General features: G+C 45.3%; 1 protein-coding gene across 1 annotated transcript in view; it reads left to right on the plus strand.

Annotated features, from left to right (window-relative positions):
• Nucleotides 1-442: 442 nt before the first annotated feature.
• NHS (NHS actin remodeling regulator) overlaps nt 443-21,888 on the plus strand; it is a 28,334-nt gene continuing 6,888 nt past the window's right edge. The window contains 5 exon segments of the mRNA XM_009276929.2: nt 443-464; nt 4,020-4,172; nt 6,592-6,725; nt 16,421-16,483; nt 18,653-18,845. Coding sequence (XP_009275204.1) covers nt 443-464; nt 4,020-4,172; nt 6,592-6,725; nt 16,421-16,483; nt 18,653-18,845 — 565 coding nt within the window.

The raw sequence follows: 21,888 nt of genomic DNA on the forward strand, positions 1-21,888 counted from the left end.
CTGTGGCTTTACAGTTTCTGTATTGCTTTATTTATTATGCGTGTTATGATGATGCTGAGGGGCTACAGCCACGCTCAGGCTCGGCATTGTATAAACAGCCTGCAGTGTAAAACACCGAGTGAAAGGAAGTGCTGGCTGGAAGAGATACCTTATCCCCATTTTACAGAACCGAGGCACAGGGAGTGTTATTATTTAACCCAGGCTCTTAGCAGAAGTATATGGTGAAGCTTTGACTGCAGAGGTCTTCTAGATCTCAGCCCAGTGGTCTTTGACTGCTGAATTACCCCACCACAGGGTTGGCTTTTTTCTTTTAGTGGAGGTAAAAGATTCAACCCTGTGCAGGAAATCAGACGTTCGGTGGTCCTGAAAGCTCATGGTCTGCTCCTGCGGTTGCATCCTCTGGCTTCAGCTCCCAGCCATGGTGCCCAGCTCCCAGGGGCCCATGCCCAAAGAACAGGGGCCAGGTGAGATGTCGTTGCAGGAGCACAGGCAATGTGCAAAGGACACGGAAAGACATGTGCAAAGGACAACGCGCCAGGAATGAAGTGGAAGCAGGCACTCACATCTGGTAATCCCCTTCAGAAAGGGTGCACGCTCTCTCACTTACCGGTTAGCTTTTTCCTTCTCTTTCCCCTTTCCGGGAGGCTTTTCCAGAGCTTCATTGCTCTGAGGTTGGGATTCTGTTCTTCAAGCATCCAGCCTAATTGCATTTGTGGCGGGTTTATACTTATCTGTCCTTGGGCCAGCATTGTCCTCTACCCTACCCAGCACTTCTCCCTCCCTCTGAGCTTCTCCCCCACTGCAGGCTGAGAACATTCATCCCGTCGCGGCTTTTTTGCCAGCTCTTTTAGTTTATATTCTGGACGACCTAGAAAATCCACTCCAGCTTTTGAGTATTTTAAAGGACTGTTCAGTTCAGTGTGTATTGTGCAATATTTCTGCTTTCTTGGTGTCAGTGGGGCATATTCCCTGACACGGTGAATCAGAGTTCCTGCAGGGAAAGGTGAGAAGATACGGATGCGTGCTGGCTGGGGCCATGGCACAGGGTACTGTAAGCTTCTTAGTGCCTATCATTTGAAGATAAGCAAGGTATTTGTGCTTTATTTTTTCTGGTACAGCACTATGCACAGCTGTGCCAGGTTTGACGGCTAAGGAAGACTTGTTGGATGGCCAAGAGGTCATGCTATTTTATCTGTGAACAACAATGTGTGCCTACAACAGCAAGTGTGTAGGAGAATTGTATTAGCTTGATTTCATTTTTAAGTCTCACGCAAAGTATATTAACCCAACTCCTACTCTTCTTATTTGTAAAACACTGCTGCCAAAGCCAGAAGAGCTTTCTACAAGTTAAATTTTGCAGTGAAATCTATTCTAGTCTAATGAAATGTCTGAACATTTCGTAAGTAGGTAAAACTTTCCACTCACTTATTGAGCTCCGTCACAGACAACTGCTAGAGCTGCAGTCTAGACAGTTTTTTTCTGGGAGTAGGGAGGAACTGCTTGTGCCTGCCGTTTCATTAGCCTCCAGGGTACAATTTGTGATGATGAATATCACATATCCTCAGCGATATAAAGAATGGGTGGGGTGTCATTACTATCACTTACAAATTTTTGTGCTGGGCTGAGCTTCCCAAGGAGGCAGTGTGGCTCAGAACAGGATCGGGGCAAGTTACTTTGTGTCTCGGTACCTTGTGTGTAAAATAGACACAGTGCTTCCTTACCCTCAAGGGGTAAAGGAAATATACAAATCAGCTCATGATAGTGAGATATTCACCTACTGCAGTGGTGACAGACAGACAAGCCATCAAAAGCTCTGCTTGTGATTTGGCAACATTATGTTGTTACAATGTCGATAATTTAATTAGTAAATCCTCATGATGAACACCTAGAGGTTGCCATCATTCATCCTACAAACCCCCCCATTATCAATCATTCTTTTCTCACCCTGGTGCCGTTCCTTGCACTGACACCATGGCCAGTTGCATGGAGCAGCACTGCAAACATACTGTAAACTGTGTGAAACCCCACCTGCAAAAATCCACTGAGAAGCAAAGCAAGGCTCCCTACTGGACACAGAGTTCGGGGTCCCTTCGGTGGTGCTGAAGCTCTGAGAACCTGAACTTCAGCAGGTCTATCACCATATTATATCACTTCCATCATGACACCTGCAAAGTTTTGTGAACTGTTTTTTTTCTTACCAAGGAAACCGATAAAGTCTGTCAGCATCCTGCACGTGGCAGCATGGTTCCTGGGTTTCTCCTCTTGTGTCTGCTCCCTCCTTCTTCTTCTCCTACTGTACTTTCCCAGTTCCTTTCTCTATGGAAAGCACTGGTGTGCCTTCAGCCCGCGTGAATGTTGTTTTGCATTAAAGAAAGCATCTCCACCAGAGAGCACATGTTGCACTGACTCCCCCTCAGAAAAGGGCAACTGCTCCTGCAGGTCGGAGAGTGCAAAAGCACGGAAAGTAGATGAGAGCCCCGAAACATGCTACTTCCTTGGCTGGAGACAACATACTGCTGTGGATGTCCTGCTGCCTACCCCTTTCTCTGGCTTGGCCACCCCCTTGGTGGTATCCCACAACAGCGGCACATCCCTTCTCCTTCTCTTGTGGAAGCGGCGAGGGCCCTGCTGCGCAAGGGCTGGGGGCTGTGCTTGCCTGGAGTGGTAAAAGCAACGTAAGGGGAGGGCCCAGCTGCAAAATACCCATCATCTCAGTGGGCAAGGAGGAGGCTGGAGAAGGGGGCTGGCACACAGGCTGGGTTGCTAACACAGAGTTACAAATCCCTGGTAGTGTTCTCCGTGGAAGAGGGCTCTGGCCATCAGCGTTGTGTGGGACTGTGTTGAGATTGAAGCCGCCGCTGCTCCACTTATGGCAGCTCCTCTGGGCTCTTGCTGGTCAAGAGAGATGAGGGCGAAGGAGAGGAGCACGTGGCCAGTGGGGGGACCAACCTGAGGCATGCTGGCTGTTTGGCTCCTCGCTGGGAAGGGAACCCCTCCACCACCCTTCCTCCCATGCGTGAGGGAGCCTGCCTGCATCGCGCTGCATTGTCCTGTAAGCCAAACAGCTGCAACGGGTCCTTGGCATTACAAGAGGAGACAACTGGAGAGGCTGTTTGTACCGAAGCCTGTAGAAGAAGGAGCAAGCTCGGTGCTATAGCTGAGGACATGCCACGTGCTCTGCTGCTTTATGTGGGCTGCTGAGCACAGGTGGGACAAGCCTGCTGTGTGCGTTCAGCCGGGGCAGAGCGCTGGCATCCCCCATGGCCCTCCTCTCCTGTTTTGGCCCTTGGAAAGCTAGCTACTGCATACGCTGAGGTTGGGCGCATCTCCCCTGAGTCCTGGCGCTCCTGAGAAATTCTCTCAAACCTTTAGTGGACTTGGTGCATGTAACTTTCAGAGGCAGACTTCTGAGATTTCTCTGTAGAGGAATGGAAGCGTTCCTGTCCCTCAGAAGTCTCTGTCTATTAAGGGAACCTCTTTTGATAGGTGACAGTTAAAGTCACTCAGCAGGGCGGGCAGTTAATCTCAGTCGTTACGGGCTGGAAGGCAGTGAGCTAGCAACCTGTGTCAGAAATTAGTCGTGTGTAACGTGATGTAGTGAAAGAGCATATTGGCAGGAGAATGGGTAAATGGAAGACCCATTCCTCCCTCTGCCCTTGCTCAAAATGTCATGGTGGGAAGGTTGCGTAGCTTCTTTGCATTTTCATTTTGCTATCTATAAAATGATTATCCCTTTAGTCCATATATTTAACACCAATATAGTATCATTGCACCTACTTGTTTCCATAAAGCCATTTGCTATCTGGCAAAAGGGCATTGTCTAAATGCTAAGGGGTATAACGTGGTATGGAAACCACGAGAAGACAATGGTCACTGTTATTTGGTGGGAGGAGAGGTGCTTTAACATCCCCAGTGCTCATTCTTGGCACTGCTGTTCCAAGCAAGAGCCTTTGCTTTTCAGCTAGGTTGATGTAAGAGAGGCTAGGAGTCTTACCTTGCACTCTGGTTTTATCCTACAGCTGTCTCCAACCTGGATGCAGAGAGCAAACTGAGTGTCTACTACCGAGCACCTTGGCATCAGCAAAGAAACATCTTCCTCCCCTCCACCAGGCCGCCTTGCGTGGAGGAGCTGCACCACCACGCCAAGCAGCACTTGCGAGCCTTGCGCAGAGGTAGGTGCTTGCACATGCTCCAGCTCCAGTTCCACACACGTGATGCCTCTCCACGGTCCCCTCCAGGCAGCAGCAGGGTGCTCAGGCACAGGCACAAGGCTGTGGGCACTGGTTTCCACTGGGACTTAGGTGTTCAGGCTAAGAAATAAAGCTGAAAAAATTCTAACAGTAGAAAAGGCTTGTGCCCTCTTCGGCTTGTTTATGATTACTAGAGTAGAACTGAAAAGGACTTTTTACTTTTCCTTTTTACATTCTTTGTTTATATGTTTTTCTATTAAAGTGGATACGTCTCAATTGTGTGAGCAAATCCATGCACTAGCCCCAAAAGGATGGAGGCACTGAGTGTTTCAACAAGGCCATCCTGACTCCCTCCGCTAAACAGATGTTAAACAATGCCTCAGCTCCAGGACAGATAGAACTTAACTTCCCAAGGCCTGAAACTAAACTGAAGCCCAGTGGTATTACAGAGCCTCCACAGAAACTGAGCTGTCTGCATGGGGTTTCCAAACACGATACTGGAGGAGACCTGCATCCTTCAAGGGTGGCAGCTGAAAGCCAGGTGATACCCCAGACAGTTTGGAAGGGATGGGTAGGTGTCCCCTCCCCAGGCCAGGGAATGCCGCCTGACATTGCCTAACAAACTGGAGACCTGTAGCCTCAAAACCGAATCATGCGACACAGGGAGGAAGCGGGAGCAATCAAGGTCACAACCAGACTCCTGGATCCCTGCTATAAAGGGAATTTCCTAGGTGCAAACGTCTGGATGGTGTCCTACAACAGCACACTACGGGGAAGGCAAAAGGTGGGGAAAGGTCGGTTTTTCACTGGGAACATAACCAAGGGAAAATTTTTACCAGGAAGCACGTAGAAGTAGGATACAAGCCTGTCTTTCTTCTATGACATGAGGAAGGAGAAAATCCATGCAAGTCACCCTTAAAATGTTCAGCAGCAGCCTCCTGTGTTGGAATTGTTTTGCACCAACAGCTATCGTTGCCTTGCTCATTTATTATTGTTACCAGGTTATAATAATAATCGATTACTCAGATCTGCAGAGCGTCTGTTAGCTGGATACAACGTTCCAATTAATTACCACATTTGAACCCCTCTACAGATTTTAGCTCAAGAACACACTGAGGGTGCAGTATGTCTTCATAGCACTGCAAAGAGCGATACAGCCGAATTGCAATCACAGTAGTGTTGGAGTAGAGCAGAAGTTGGCCTTTCTGCTCGTAGCAGCTCTGCTTTGCAATTGTCCCAGGACCAGACTGATCTCTGCCTGCCATCTTGTGGGCAGGAGAAATCCTGACAGCAGCACGGGAAGGCAGCTGTCAGAAAATGCCTCATCATTTTAAAGTTACAAATCTCTGTTTTGACAACTTCCCATCCTCCGCGTTTAACGGCCGCTGTGCAGGTTCAGCAGGCAGCTTGGCATGTGCTGCTTTATTTTATTTTCCAAATATCTGCATATATTGGAGTGAAATTATAATCGGAAATTTACCCTAAACATGTTTATTGTGTCTCACCTATTTCTTGTATCAAAATTTCATTATCTCTTAATCTATTTAACCAGGAGTAATTAAAACTAAACATTAGATCAGAAAACAGCTATGCTAGCAGCAAACATTGTTGCCTGGACCGTAGCTATGTGCATCAGGTGAATCCATCATCCCCTTCCAGCAGCACTCCGTGGAAACAGTAATTATCTGACTGTCACCTAAAATTAGAGATGGGAAGTCCATGAGCATTCTCCCATTCACTTGGAAGCTTTCAGAGACTTAGGACTGCTGCTGGAAGAGGACCGAATATTGTGACCCCATGGGGAAGGAACACTCCTCTGGGCATGGGGCGGAGAGATCTTGACTTTTCCAGGATGATCTCCTCCATGCCGGCACACAGAGCTGCCACTGCAACAACTTCATGATGTCAAGCTGAACCTCAGGACCTGGTGCTGCCATGCAGCCAGGGAAGGAAATCCTACCTGGGGCTGTGTTTCCTTCTTTCTCCTCAGAGGGGTATATTTTATACGGGTAGAGTGCAGGCGTTACTGCAGCTCAACATTTCAAGGCAACAGGAGCTGCAGGTTCCCATTGGGAATCAGGACTCGGATCCCAAGTGCCTAGAAGGTAGCTCCTTTGTCACTTGGGATGAAGGGTATAAATCCCATTTGGGGAGAATTCAGCTTCAGTGCACACGCTGGGGTGTGTTGTATGAGCATTGCTCTTTCAGGGGCTTGGATGTCCTGGAGGTGCTTCTCCCCTTCAGTTGCAACAGGGATCATAGGTACCGGTCAGTGGAGAAGAAGAGGACCTTCATCTCTGGAGTCCACGTCCTGTTCGTGTCTCTGTTGTGCTGTTAATAGAGATATTTATATGTTTTTAACACTCTGAAAGACTTATATCTTCTTTCTCCTCCAAAACAGAACATCGAAGCCGAGGTGATAACAGAGAGCAAAAAGTCCAAGGCCCCATCACTGTGGTGGCTCCCCCATTTCCTCCCTTCCCCGCAATCCGCAGTCAAAAGAGGCAAGCGATAAAGGACCGGCACTTGCTACCAGTAAGTCTCTCACTTCAGCTATCACACACAAACATGTTATTAGCATTGTGGGACCTAAGTGTGACAATGCTTCACAAGGGCCACCACCCTCCCCAAGCCTGTGCAGGTACAACACAGCTGACCTTAAAGACTGTTAAGTAACAGAACTCAGGTCACAGCTTCCAGCAGCTGGCCCCACGGTGGATGTTTCCACTGAGGAACCTCTTATTTTCATGTATGGCTAACACACATACACACTCATTCACACACTCCTCCACAGTCCTTCACATGCTCCACTCCTGCTTTAGGTAGCACTTCCAGGAGCCTCCTGTAATTTCAGTAAGTGCTGTAATTTCAGCCCTTGCATTAGCATTGCCAGGAGCCAAGAACTCAAGTGCTTTGAGTGCTGGCTTGAGGCTCACGTGGGTGCAGATAGGCTCAGCAGCACTTCTCCAGCTACGAGGAGCTACAGCTTCCATGTATGTATGGGCAATGGTCCTGTTCTGCAGTGTCCACCTACAGTTTTTTCAGATGCTTCATTTCTCACACCTGTCCTTGCAGCCAGCCAAGCAGGAACTCCAGCTGAAGATCTGGTCCTGTATGTCTGTGCTGACTTGCCCCTGCTGCACTAATTTGAAATAAAATCAGTGTTGGCAATATGGTATTTATCATCATTAAAGGAAATGCACCCAGATCCAGAAATTTAACTCTGATTGTGTCCCTAATTCCCACTGGTTTCAGCAGGACTTTGGTACCTCTGTGGCTCAGGGTGTTTGACCCATGAGGGTGCCACAGTAGCTAAATTCTGCCCTGTGCTAAGAGCCATTGCATTCCTCAAACCATTTTAAACTCCACAGGTCAGACCTGGATTTGACTTTTAATTGATGCGTATGTCTAATGCCAGCCCTCAGTGTAGGGATAGATCTGTCCTGCATCTGCAGGTACAGGGACATTGGCATCTGCAGGTACAGGGACATTGGCATCTACAGAAATGCTACACCCGTGAGTACATTATAAGTGTGTAGCTACTGAATCGTCACCTACTTAGCTCAAAAATCCAAGTACATTCATCCTAATCCACTATATTAACCTTATGGAAATACTGTAATGGTAGAGGAGTCACAGTGTAAAGCACCCGTCCAGGGACCAAAATGTCAGCTAGCCAGTCCATAGGAGGAGTTTTGTTTCTCATTTGAAAGCATGAAATGCATGATAAGGTTTTGATTAGTTTGACTATTCTGGCTTTTTGGCTGCTTATCTGGATAATTTCGAGGAAAGCGTCACCATCGCTGCAGGCTTTGAACTGGTTAAATTTGCAGGCCTTAGGATACAACTGAAAGAAGATATCTTGATGTTAAGGGACAGCATAGAAAAGAGTAGGAAGACGTAAAGGAGAAACAGGCTTACCTGTTTCTTCTTTAAAAGTCATCATCAAAGCTAGAGCTGTGGTAGGGTCATTGAAAGGTAAAGGAGAGGTCACCCCACGTTATGGATCAGAACTAGTTACAGATAATAGTTTGGACAGTATGTTGAACATAAAGCTCTCTCAGTATCAGATAGGGAACGAGGCATGTCTTTTGAAATTGCATACTACAGGGACAGGCATCTACAGAAATGCTACACCTGTGAGTACATTATAAGTGTGTAGCTACTGAATCGTCACCTACTTAGCTCAAAAATCCAAGTACATTCATCCTAATCCACTATATTAACCTTATGGAAATACTGTAATGGTAGAGGAGTCACAGTGTAAAGCACCCGTCCAGGGACCAAAATGTCAGCTAGCCAGTCCATAGGAGGAGTTTTGTTTCTCATTTGAAAGCATGAAATGCATGATAAGGTTTTGATTAGTTTGACTATTCTGGCTTTTTGGCTGCTTATCTGGATAATTTCGAGGAAAGCGTCACCATCGCTGCAGGCTTTGAACTGGTTAAATTTGCAGGCCTTAGGATACAACTGAAAGAAGATATCTTGATGTTAAGGGACAGCATAGAAAAGAGTAGGAAGACGTAAAGGAGAAACAGGCTTACCTGTTTCTTCTTTAAAAGTCATCATCAAAGCTAGAGCTGTGGTAGGGTCATTGAAAGGTAAAGGAGAGGTCACCCCACGTTATGGATCAGAACTAGTTACAGATAATAGTTTGGACAGTATGTTGAACATAAAGCTCTCTCAGTATCAGATAGGGAACGAGGCATGTCTTTTGAAATTGCATACGCAGTGGCGAAAGGCCTGAATCTTTGCTGTGTTTGGAAAACAACCAGTGCTTTTTAGACATTACTTCCATCTGTGGAACACAAAATAATAATAAATAGTGAGCAACCCTCTGAGTCCTGTATTAGTTGGCAAAATTAAGTCATGCTGAATGCAGATGTCTTGCCTTTATCAGCAAGTCCCACCTTTTTCTTTTCAAGAGGGAAAATATTAAGCTTTGTGCCCACCCATATTGGGCCTTTTTTTGGAAGCTGACCAGGTTCAGTGTTCCCCTGAGGAGGGGCAAACAAGAGCTGCTTGGAGGTTGTCGTCCTATCGATTTCAAGGCATCTGGCAATGTTCTGCTTTGGTAATTGCAAATACTCCAAGGCCAGAGTACTCCAAAGTGCCTTGACTCATTTCTTAGAGAACTCCTTGTTCATAGGGCAACTGTAAAAAGAGAGAACAAGGCACGATGAAGCTGCACATGAATGCTCTGTCTGGCAGAAAGTTAATCAGAGATTTTTACAAGACACTGCAACAATGAATAACTAATTGATATTGTGCCAGCCTTCATGATTTCATGATATCATTACAAGAGAAAGTTGAGAATGCTGTTATTGGGTAGCTTGCCCTTTTTGGCATGAGCTTTTTGACATCTGCAAAGGCGTATCTGCTTCGGGGGCTGTTGGTAATGTTTGATATCTGGTTCCAGTCGATTGTATCATCTATTCGTCAATGAACTAAAGATGTTAAATCCCACAAGAATTTTTATTCGTGGCATAGTAGTCTGTTCTGTATTCCACTTTTCCGATGCATTGGGAAGGTGCTGGTGAAAGCAATACTAAACAACAATAAACACCCCTTTCTGTGTTTCTTATAAATTCTGAAAGTGATCAACAAGAACCTAGGAAATTCTTAAAAGCTACAGGATCTGACTTTTCCAAACTGACCATCTAAGTTAAACGCATGCATTAAGGCGCTGAAATAAGCGGCTTGATTTTGAGAAATGTTCACATTACCGCTGTGAGGACTGGGAGAACTATCACTACTGAAAGCTACTGAAAAACAGGTCACCTACATCTGAGACCAGCCAAGGCTTCCACATTTGTACATTTTGGCTGCTGTTTTATTGTTACCAATTAGGCGACTGAGAGCTTTTCCAAAGATCTTGCATATTGTATAGTAAATCTAGAGAAAATCAACCACAACAGATGAAGATTCACTTTTAAGCTTGACTGTTTTTACAGGGAGGAAAATGCCAAAGTCCCACAAATTCCAAGAAAGACCAATTGAGTTCAAGTCCAAAATGACTAATGCCAGTGTAAATGGGTCTGGAGGGACATTTTGGACTGTTCCATCACAAGAGCATTTTGTTGTGGAGAAGAAGTAGAGAACTAGAAATGACATAGGATCTTTTGTGTCCCAGGCAAGACAAGTTTGGAGTTAGCTTTATAGTCTACTCTTGTTACAGGAACTGCCCTGATTTGTCTGATGAAAGGTCCACTTAGCCCAGAGGCCAGAAGGGGATCCTTCAGGAAAGAGTGTAAGAACAGGGCATGGTTTATGCCGTTTATTGTCCCATGATTTATCCTTCCAGTTTCATACAGAAATTGGTTACAGAGCTCCTGAGCCAGAGATCAAATACAGAATAATAGCCACCAAGGAACCTGTCTGCATTGATTTTTTAGCAAATTTACACCTTGGCCTCAACAGCATCCTGTGACAACGACTTTAACAATCTGTATGAAAATGTATCTTTTGTTTGTTTCAAACCTGATGCCTCACAATTTCATCACATCCCTTCTAGTTCCTAGACTGTGAGAAACAGTGAGCACTGCTTTCCCGTTCCCTTTCTCCATGCCCCTCCTGGTTTTGCAGACATGATTTTACTTTCCTATCCATCCCAGTCATTCATCTTTAAAGCTGAAAAACTCTAGCATACTTAGTCTCTCTCTACACAGAAGAACTATACAACCACACACATTTGTAAGTATCATTCGTTCAGGCATTTTTGCCAACGAAACAAAAAACAACAAACCCCAAAAATAATCTGAGGAGAGTATGAGGAAGGTATGGACTTGGGAAAATGAGGGAAATATTCCTCACACATGTTCCCATGACAACCCTGCCTGTAGCACTGCTGAGGCCAGTCACTGAGTCTGAAGATGCTGTGTCATTCCAACTGCATTTCAGACTGCTTTTTCATTTTCTCTGCATTTTTTCTTTCTCTGGTTTCCCCAAGTCCATCCAGCCAGGCTCCAAAATCTCAGTGTTCAAGTTCAGAATGTCATGGGACCACACTTTCTCAAACCCCTCGTGGCATAGCTGTTACAACAAAACAAGGGAGATGGAGCAAGAAACCCATAATATTTGGAAATCCACACTCACAATTGCGCATAGCTCAGTGTCAGTTCGTTCATAATTATAATTATAATGTGAAGAGAAAATAATGCATCAGGTAATTTTATTCCGTCTCCCTGCCATTTCAAAAATATTCGGTCTGCCTTAGCATGCTTTGTACAGCAACGGGAAACACAACTGAATGTACTAACTTTCACACAGTTTTGTGCTGAAGCCATACAAAGCCTCAGTAAAAAATAACTGAGTTAAGGTCTGGGCACGAGTTGGGCTATGCACTTTCTGTGTGCAAATCCTGCCTGTAGCTGTTAGAAATAAAACCTACCTGGCGTTATTCATCAGAATGAATTTGTATAGCACTATTTGTACAATAAGTGTAATACCTACTACCCTGTATCATGGGATGATTATTTTGTACCTTCGTCTGCTGGAATGCCATGTGTGGTATGACTTCTGTCAGAAAACACGTCTTATTTTTGTCTTTACCTTGTCAAAACATTGGAGCAGTACATTAATCGTTAAAGGATTGTCAGTACTTTAACAGATCACAATTGCGATGCTCCAAAAGAAAAGAAAACACCCACAAGCAGGTAAAACAAAAACTTGAGGCGAATGAAACATACGGAAATATAAATGTTGGGAGCAGGCAGGTGAGCAGGGCTGTATTTTGCAGCAGAAATAGCACGGTCAGAAGTATTCCCATTGTTTTCTCTTCAGCATCAGCTGACTGCGTAAGAAAGCTGCTGTATAGGTACGAATGTTAATTTCTAATTAAGTAGTCAACTGTGCTCTGAAAACACTGGAAAGCTGCTAACCTTTTATTAGTATTTCTTCTCCTTTTACCAGACCTTTAATTTTTCCAACATGTAAATCAATACCATTTTCTTGAACTCCTGTGAGTTAATGAAGCAGCAGGCTCTTGGCTTTACAGGCAGAGAAAGGGAGACAAGGATGTTTCACCCAGGGCCACAGAAGGAGTCAGTACTCAACTCATGTGAATGTGGGATTAAACACTAGTTCACGCTTACGCTACATGTTACCTTTCCGGTATGTGAATGTTTGCTTTCAAACGTGAAGTCAGGATGTACTGTTAATAAGTACATATTATTTCTGTGCTCACGCAGGGTGAAAGCATCCCGCATATGTTCTGTTCGCTGTTGGAAATGGAGCATATATGAAGCTTGCGATCGCTGAAGCTACATGCTAATGCTCTGCTCGGGTGAATATCACCCACTTTATTCATAAGGTCATTCTGGGAAGGAAGTTTCTGCCACTCGGTGCTATAGAAGCCTGAAGTCAGAAATAATACTGATCGCTTATGCTTTTTAGTAGCTGCAACTTTTAGGCAGCAGGAGTCAAAAATAATCCTCTGGAGAACACCGCTGTGCTGCTAGCTGCCTCCTGCCCTCGCCAAGGCTGTGTCGGCAATGCCAGCACCGGCCCTGTGCTGCTGGGGGTTGTGACTCAGCCACCGAGATGTCCTGCAAGGTAACACCTTGCCTACATGGTCAAACACAGCTGAGGGGGAAGGAATCAAGTCAGCCATGCCTAAATTTGACAAACAAGTTGAGGATAAATGCTCTTGATGAGGCTTTAGCGTTCTCAAGACATCTTTAACTACCTGAAGAAAAATTAGTTCTTTATTCTTGGGTTTACGGTTTTCCCCTCGCCGTTGCACTGTGTTCAATACGCCCTGTGCGCTACCTTTGAAATCCCAGTATCCCCTGTAATGCCATCACTATAGGTAGGGCAGGCTAGGCACGTGATTTAACGCAAATGATGCTTCTTGCACTAGTCTTCCCTTATATCTTGAAGATCCCGATCAACAGTGGCACCTCAAAGCTTTGGGGCATGGAAAACAGAAGAGGGGCTGAAGTGGCATTTTCGTCCTGTTATTGGCCCACTCATTTCCTCCTCCAGATCCCAGCTCTGGGACAATAAATGGGGCAGGCCCATAAATTGCCAGGCTGGCAAGTTTGTCGACTGCTAAATTGCTTCTTTGTCACTGCACTGATGGGGTTTAAGAATTTCATTCGCTAAAAGGGTGAATTGTGTGTCCTGACTTAGGTACCTGCAAGTAACGCTAGGCTCTTCCTAAAATCAGTGGGGAGATTGTTCAGGGGTGCTTGATCTCGCCCCGAGTTAGGTGCTGAAGGAAGGTGAGCTGAATTGCTCTGCGGCAATGCCGCTTTCTCGTTCTCTTATAGGGGAAGCCTTATTGACTAGTTCAGACTTGGACATCTGACTTTGTTGTTGTAGTGCACAGAAACCAAAGACTTTCACATCGAAGAGACACAGAGCACTGAGAAATCAGATCACGTGCATATGCAACCAAGATTTTTACTGCAAAGCAGTTTCACGAGCACAATGGCACCTCTGCAAGTGAAGTTGATGGGATAGCTCAGAAAATAAAGATGCTCACATTTGTCAGTGACTGCAGAATAAACCCCTATTCAAGCCATTACGCACCAATTTGATTTCGAAGCAATCTTAGCCCATTAAAGAAAAATGCGTATTTAAAGTATTCTGGCTTTGTATTTAACAGATTGATTATCACCGTTGCTCCTTGCCAAGCACACCCACACAAAAGAAATTCACTTTGAAAACTGCCTAAGTGCAGATCACATTTGTGTGACTGCAGAATAAACCCCTATTCAAGCCATTACGCACCAATTTGGTTTCGAAGCAATCTTAGCCCATTAAAGAAAAATGCGTATTTAAAGTATTCTGGCTTTGTATTTAACAGATTGATTATCACCGTTGCTCCTTGCCAAGCACACCCACACAAAAGAAATTCACTTTGAAAACTGCCTAAGTGCAGATTTGCCCATCAGACCAGAACAGCCTTGGGTATATAATAATAATTTCTTGCTTAATTACGTATTTACTCAGGACATTTAGAGATATTCTGGTTCTCTGAGTGAATGAGAACATTTGAAGAGCAGCAGCGCTCTCTCTCCCCCAGCGTAGAGGTGTTGAAGTGCTGAGGCTGCTGCTATATCCTAGTGTCCCTCAGCTGCCTGGCGGTAGGCACCGCACGGCAACAGGCAGTAGGTGACCTCGGGACCCTTTGGCGAGGTAGCGGTGGCACCAGCTTTCTCAGGAGCACCACTGTGACAGCAGGAACTGAAATTCTGCCAGTCACCTCCATTTTTGTCCTACCTCTTCATGGTAGGAACCTACCTAGGAAGTTTGTCCTGCTGTGCTTAATTAGAGACCTGAGAGTTCGGCACATCAACGATGGCTGTAGGTACGCGTAACCAGACGGGTGTTTTCTCGGAGGAGTTGGGCAGAGCAGCACGCAGGGGAGGTAGGAAAGCCCTGCACCGACAGGACAGACAGATGCATAGCCAGACCTTGCTTGAGGCCAAAGTTGAGGTCCTGCTGTTTCTCCTGGGGAGGTTTGCCTCCGAGCGGCTCGTGCACATAGCTGTGCTTGGAGCTGGGGGCAGGAGGTCCCTCCTGTCCCCTTCTCCTTATGCACTAAGACCATCATAGGCCTTTGCGGGACATTGCAAAGAGTTTCATACCCTGAACTCTTGTCACCTCAGCAGCGTTTGTCTCCCCCTGTCTCAACCCTCCCCAGAGATCCTCCAACACCTTCCACGGGGAAGCTGAATTTCAGTTGAAACCCTGATCCCGTTAAATGCAGTCAACCTGCTCAGAGCAGGTGGAAACTCAGCCGGAGGACCAAGGGTGAAATCACCCTTGTGTATCTGAAGAGTAGACTTAACTGGTTGAGGTATTCAGTATCTCCACACCCTTCGTTGTATGAACAGAGGTGTTTGTCCTGCAATAAGGACTTTTCCCAGCTTGGGGAAACTGGTTTTGCACTGGCCTGGGTAGAAACTAACCTGCTGGAAATGTTAACTGGGAACAGTCCTCTTCCGATTTCCCCCCTCTGCTCTCCTGTAAGTCTGATGGGCAGCTCATTTGGAGGCTTCCCTTGGTTTTAGTTCTGCACATGGGACCAGGGCAAAGCAGGAGGTGTGTATCTAGGAAGAGAGTAGGACAACATGGAGAATGAGGCCTTCTGAGACTCACCACAGCTTTTTTTTTTAGAGGAGACCATATAATGCAGTCTTTCAAACTGAGGTTTGTGGTTCATCTATCACAGCGGCATTGATAATAATTGGGAGGAAAAACGTTCATAGGATTATTTGGCAGGTCTGCAAACTAATGCAGGGGGAGATAATAACATGCACCAAGAAACACTTGCTAGAGCTTTCCAGTGTGATCAACAGACCTGTTTTCTTTATCTCCTTTTTTGTTTTATTTCCTATTTCAAAAGAAGTCATCCTTCACTTCTTGGTTTTGAAAACAGGACATTGCAACAAACAAACCAGAGTTTCCGCCAGAAGAGGATTTCAGAGGTGCAGGGACGTTGTGGGCATCGCTGTTTGTCCTTTCAAGCATTATAAAAAATGACAGAAAGCCAATTGGCCGTTGTCACCCTGACACAATGATTGCAACCTTAGACATGTAATGATAACATCAGAAAACCTTAGTGATCAATGTATTTGATAAATCGCCCTCAGAACCAGCATTATTTATATCCATTGCTTAAATACGTCACGCAAAAAGAATCCCTTAGATTATGAAATAGATCATTTATAATGTAATTGGATAAGTACCTTGCGCTGCTTCAGCTCCAGGCAGTACACAGTTTGAGTTACCAAATCAATACAAGGCATTCTTGGGACAATTTGAGCATGTCCGTACAAGGAGGTTGAACCGATTTCACCCCAGTTTTGTCTAATCTGAGTAAGCAAAATCAGCACAGACTTCACAGGGGTCCAAACTACTCTGTGGGCACAGTTGCTTGAGCTGCATTTCGTAGAGAAGTAGTCTGTTCTGGGGAACAAACCCATCAATAGGAAATAGGGTGGAAATCTCAGCTTGTTTTGCCTCTGATGCTAGTTTATCCAGACAAAAATGATGTACTTTTACCAGAAACGTTTTGTGTATGGTTTTAATTTTAATTTTTTTTTTTTTTTTTAAGAAACTATCTGGGGGTAGTCCGTAGCAGTTACTGGGTTGTGTTGCAAATTTGAGTAAAACGGTTTATATCTGAATCCTATACTTGTGACAAGCTAGGTTCTCTAAGTGGGAGTAAAAGAAATGAAAAGGCATCTGAATGAAAGTGCAACATTTCACATTTATAGTTTAACAGCACCCGTTCGCCTTCCCCAATTGAGTGTTGCCACATGACCCCCTGGAGTAGAAAGGTACTGGAAAAACAAGCAATCCTCAACTAACAGCCCTGTCTCAACTCTTCTCCCTTCCAGCTCCTAACCCTTCCTCTTGCTTGCTTTTCACTTGCTAACTTTACTGCGCTAAAAGAAGCCTCTTCTCTTGTCAGTAAGACACAATAATGACTTTTTTCCCCCCCTCTTTCATTCTTCACCTTGGATGGGTTTCAGGAGCTCGTGGCGACAAGGCCACCTCCTCCTATCACCTCCTTTAAAAGGCCTGAACCAGGACAGATGCGATAGCGTTAGCGATTGCATTTCATTCTCTTGCAATGTTTTTGCCAAGCTGCCCCTTTTCTTCTTTTTTTCCTAAACGGTAAGAAACTGGTCGGGCAATGCCAGCACGACAGCGGGTATTTATTCTCTCGCCATTTGGTGATGCCACTGTTTGGAGAGGAGGAGCTCTGGCAGCCAGGGCCACTTCGCCTGCTTTGTCCGGCGCTTCATTGTCATCCAGGGGAGGAATCGGCAACAAATGCAGCCTCCGTGTCTGTGTGTGTCCGTGCGTGTGTGCAGGGGTTTGGGTTTTTTTGCATGCATGCATCAAACTTTTTCGGGGGGAGTTACCTAGGAAACAAAGTCTTTTGTGCTTGAAGTTTATATGAGCTATTCACGTCTGCTGGGGATCGGCACAAAAGCTGCAGGCAGAAAGAAGGCTGCGATGTTTGACTGAGATCCTACGTGGGAAAAGGGGGTTTTCTGCGGGCGGGAGGCGGAGGAAGCGTGCATTGTCTCGGGTCTGGGGGTGCTGCGGGAGGTGACGCTGGTGAGGTAAGTAAGTGCCCTCCAACAGTTTAAATAGTAGCTGCCGAGTTAAGATCTTAAATGCTTTTGGGGCCGGGGCGTAAACGTTGTTTGGCAAGCTTGAGGCGGTTAATTCCCCCGGGATTTGTGAGGAGCTTGGGCGGAGGAATGGCAGAAATACAATGGCAGCCCAGGCGTGATCCTGCAGTGTTCAACACCCGCCCGCTCAACGCCCTGCCAAGGAGCCGGAGAGCAGTATTTTATCTTCACCATGTTTGCTGCAGAAACTAAAACTGGCAAATGAAGTGTAAACAGCAGGCATGAGGGGGAAGGCTGGTAGTTAAGCAGCTGGGAATTCAGGACCGAAGAGAAAGCCGGCCTGAAAGGGACTGCGCTTCATTTTTAAAAACTGAGAGGCAGACGGACGTCCTGGGCTGGTCGAAGAGTTGTCACAGCTTATAGAAGAATGTATTAATGGAAAAAGGGAGGGAAATTAGGCAGAAAAAGGTAAGTGTTTCTCCTCTCTGTCCCTTCCAAACAAAACGGAAACTTTTTTTTGCAAACAAAGAGACCCCCAAACCCGAGTTGGTAGCCAGCACCACATGAAAATGCACTTAATTTATTTCTCTTTTACTAGATGAAATTATGGCGGCTTTGCAAGACAGGGTGTTGTTGGGGGATTTGTTATTTCTTCTAAAAGAAAACAAACCATCCGTGTTTCTTCTACACAGTTTACTTTTCGCTCCATTTCTTTATCTTCAGTATCTAGCACTTCTCGTAGCATGCTGTAAAAATGTGCATGGTTTCTAAATAACCCTTTGAATTTCTTCTGGTGGTGGCTACTCTTCTGGCACCTGCCGCTTCCCACCGCATAGCTGCTGGATGGCTGTAACTTCGGTCTGCTCATGTTCTGAGGTCGTAAAAATGAAATGCAAATGATTTCCTGAAGTACGGAGGGGTCTTCTTTAAAACTTTGGGCCTTCTGATGCTTGTCCTCAAATGAATGGTTATATGGGCCAGTCCTCGCTAGTCATCAGCGGACTCGGGTGTTCAAAAGGTTGCGGATGCAAATGAGGGCCCACGTGTCTACCGCTGATGGTAACTGAGGGCATGCTTGCAACGGCTGCCCACGAATGCAGGACATGCCCCTTCTGACGGAGGAGATGTCCTGTAAGTGTCACTGTAAATACGCTAAATTGTTTCCAGTATGTTGAGGTATTTTTCTTCTATTAGCAGGCTGTTATTTTTCCATTGGAGAATAGCTTGTGCTGTGTGACTTAGCTAGAACGGCTCCTCCTTGCATCCCTCTAATTGATTTCTGGTCTGTGTGTCTGCTTTGTTTCAAAATTAGCCTTGTGTGCCTGAGTGGGAGACACTGATTTTGAATGTATTCATTTGCAGTCCCATCCACCAGAGGACGAAGATACAGATGTCATGTTAGGGCAGAGGCCGAAAAATCCAATACATAATATCCCTTCTACACTGGATAAACAAACCAATTGGAGTAAAGCACTACCTCTCCCAACTCCAGAGGAGAAAATGAAACAAGATGCCCAAGTGATTTCTTCTTGCATTATCCCCATCAATGTCACTGGTACAAATCTCTTCTATTTCTTTTTGTATTTATTGCATGGTTCAAGGGAGGTCAAGTACTTGTTTTGTTTAATTTATTTGAAGTCACGGGATTGTGCAGTCTGGGGGCAAAGACCCTAGCTTGAGGATTTAGTTTCTGGAAGACAGTGGGCTAAATTCATCCCTCATGCGTGGCCGCTGGAGTGACTGAAGCTGCATCTAGGATTAATTTGGCCCATATTTTCGGAGTCATGTTATACAGTGTAACGTAACGCTGGACCCCTGTATAAACAATGTACTTTTGTTGTGTATATAACCTACAGTCTGTATTTACAAAGACCTCAAATAACTTTTTGAATGTAGCTGACTGAAATAATGCAGAAAGCCACCGAAATTAATCATATGATTATCATGTGTAGCAGGAGAAGAGAAACTAGAGAATGTAGGCTGCTATTTGCAGTGCTTTAAACATGCGAGGCATGACTGTGTAGCATGCAAACCATCGCTCTGAGATCTCTTTACATGCAGCTATGCTGAAGGTATAGTAATGGTATTTTCTTTTACTTATATAACATTTGGATACATTTGACTAGATTTATTTGAAGGAGAATTTGTTTCTAGAAGCAGCAGGTATATCATTTATTGAATGTGATAGTTGACTTATTTCCAGAATCAAAAATCAGGCTGTTTTTCTCTTTCTCTTTTTCTCTTTCTCTCCTTCCAGAGGGCTATGGTAAACGTAAAGTTGATCTGAGTTTTCCTCAATAATATTTCGCACCAAGTTTTGATTAATGTAAGAGCATAAAGTGGGCTGACTTCCACGGTCATAGACTTGAATATAAACAATCAGGAAAAAAGCAGGGAGCTTTCAGTTAGCCCTCATTCCCCAGAGAAAATATTTGTATTTAATTCTATTTTCCCAGTAACTGGGGGGTTGGGGGGGAAGGTCACAGCCCCTCACATCCCATCGCTCTTTCCCCTGTCTATCAGCGGTGCCCAGCCTTCCTGCCAGACAGGCTGCGGGGTTCACCGTGGTGCCGGGGAGGGCTGTATGCCCACAGTCCAGCTTCAGCCCCCAACCCAGGGGCTCTGGGCTTTTGGGCTTGCAGCACGTCTGTCCTACAGCATCACAGTGACAAGCCCCCGTCTGCTCCACCATCTGCTAAATGAATCCTGCTGGTGATGGCAACGCGGTCCCGGTTCCCCTCCACCAGCCAGCGGAGGTGCCGCCGCTCGGTGCCGCCAGCTCTGCCCACCCAGGGAGGTGGCAGCCAGGAGCGGGTGTCCCCGCCACCAGGACGGTGCTTCTGGCCAGCTGGGGCCCCACGGGAGGAAAGGCGGCTGGCCGGCAGAGCTGCCTGCATAGACCCTGCCGGGCTGGAGGTTGGGAGCTGGCTGGCCGAGGTCACAGGTTGGGCACTGCCGACAGAAATCCCCGTGGAAAGAGGCAAATAGTGTGGCACGTTTCCACGAGGTAAAGCTGGTGTTAAAATGATGCTCTTTCTAGATTCAGTATAGGACCCTAACTGGTGTAGGCTTTCTAACATGGCTAATGTCACCTAATGCAGTTCAGAGGAGAGTTAGGTCTGGGACCAATGTTAACTTTTCCAGTAATAGCCATTTTTGCCTAGACTCCACCTGCCATACATTGGAACCAAATTTCCACTGATCAGTTTTACAGATCAAGAATGGTATGTAATCTTCTGGATGTTTATGTGTATCATTCTCATTAGCACTAATGGGAATAATTTGTATGCGTCACGGGGAGGATATACCCTCTTCCACTTTCCTCTCGGAGATGACCCCCGTGCATCTGGCGCACAGAGCATGTTCGGCTAACTCACAGTTGCTGGAAAACCAGCAATGATGCTGATTCATTTTTCGTTTCAAAGAGTTTGCTTTCAGTTCTCTGTTTTTGTTTTTTAAGCTTCTCCCAACCCTGAGAAATGTTCACTTTTTTGAAAATGACTGTTGTTGGAGTTTACGGCACTTTCGTTCCATATTAAAGAAAGTTCTTCCTCTGCTTATTCCAGGGGCATTGGTGGTTACAGGACATCTGTCTGAAGCCTCTATTTCACTGTAGTAGATTTCAAGAAGAACTTTTACAAGAAAGTTACTTTTTAATGTTTTACATTGTTATGTAGTGTAATATGTACGTGTATGTCTGTGTATAATTATGTTTTCTATAATTATACGCTATTAAAATAGAGCTTATCAGGATTTTTTTTTTCCTTTTGTTTGGTTTAGTTTGTTCATTTTTCTTAAGATTACAAACCACTGTACCAGCGACCCTTATGTTAGTGTTTTTATGGACCTGGCACATTTTTTCTGACCTGTCCCATGTCAACTTTAGAGAGCGTGAGTCTACAGTGGCGCAAAAAGCCAGCGCAGATGGGCACTGGTCTTCTGGTGGGCCTCCTTTTAACTTTATTTCGACAACACAGTGTAAAAAACAAAGTGAAAGACACTTCCCTGTGCTAATGCCATGGAAACATAAAGAAAACGAGGAGTTCTCGCCTATTCTGTATGACTGTGGTCATAAGTAAATGTGCCCGTGAACTTGGGCTCCTAAATCCAGACTGAGCATCTTGATTGACTGCGTGACCCGATTCCCAGAGTGGACTCCCACGCATCCCACCGTGTGCTGAGCACTTGCAAAAATCAGGCCACTTACTAAAGTATGCAAATAAATAGCAGCTGCCCGTTTATGTTACCCTTGGCCATGTGTCATCGTCACGAAGAATGCTCTCTAAACTTGCACGGGGACTTGGCCCCATTTTAGCTGTCTCCTTCCTTTTTGAAATGTTAGCCCCCTTGGCATATTGGTCTCCTAAGAAGCGCCCAACTACTGCAATATGGCGTTATAACCTTAAATTGCTTTCTTACGCTTAGCTGCTTAAAATAAGTCAGGCTATAGCTGAACAGATTACTCTATGCAGACAAGTTACTGTCATTGTCCCTATGACAGATGGATAAATAGCTATAAGAAAGATGCCCTATTACCAAGAGCTCTCAACTCTATTTTCCTTCCTGATTTTCTTTTCTTTTTTTTTTTTTTTTTTTTT

This window comes from Aptenodytes forsteri, unplaced genomic scaffold (genome assembly GCF_000699145.1).
Source record: "Aptenodytes forsteri isolate BGI_AS27 unplaced genomic scaffold, ASM69914v1 Scaffold273, whole genome shotgun sequence".
NCBI classification, from domain to species: Eukaryota; Metazoa; Chordata; class Aves; order Sphenisciformes; family Spheniscidae; genus Aptenodytes; species Aptenodytes forsteri.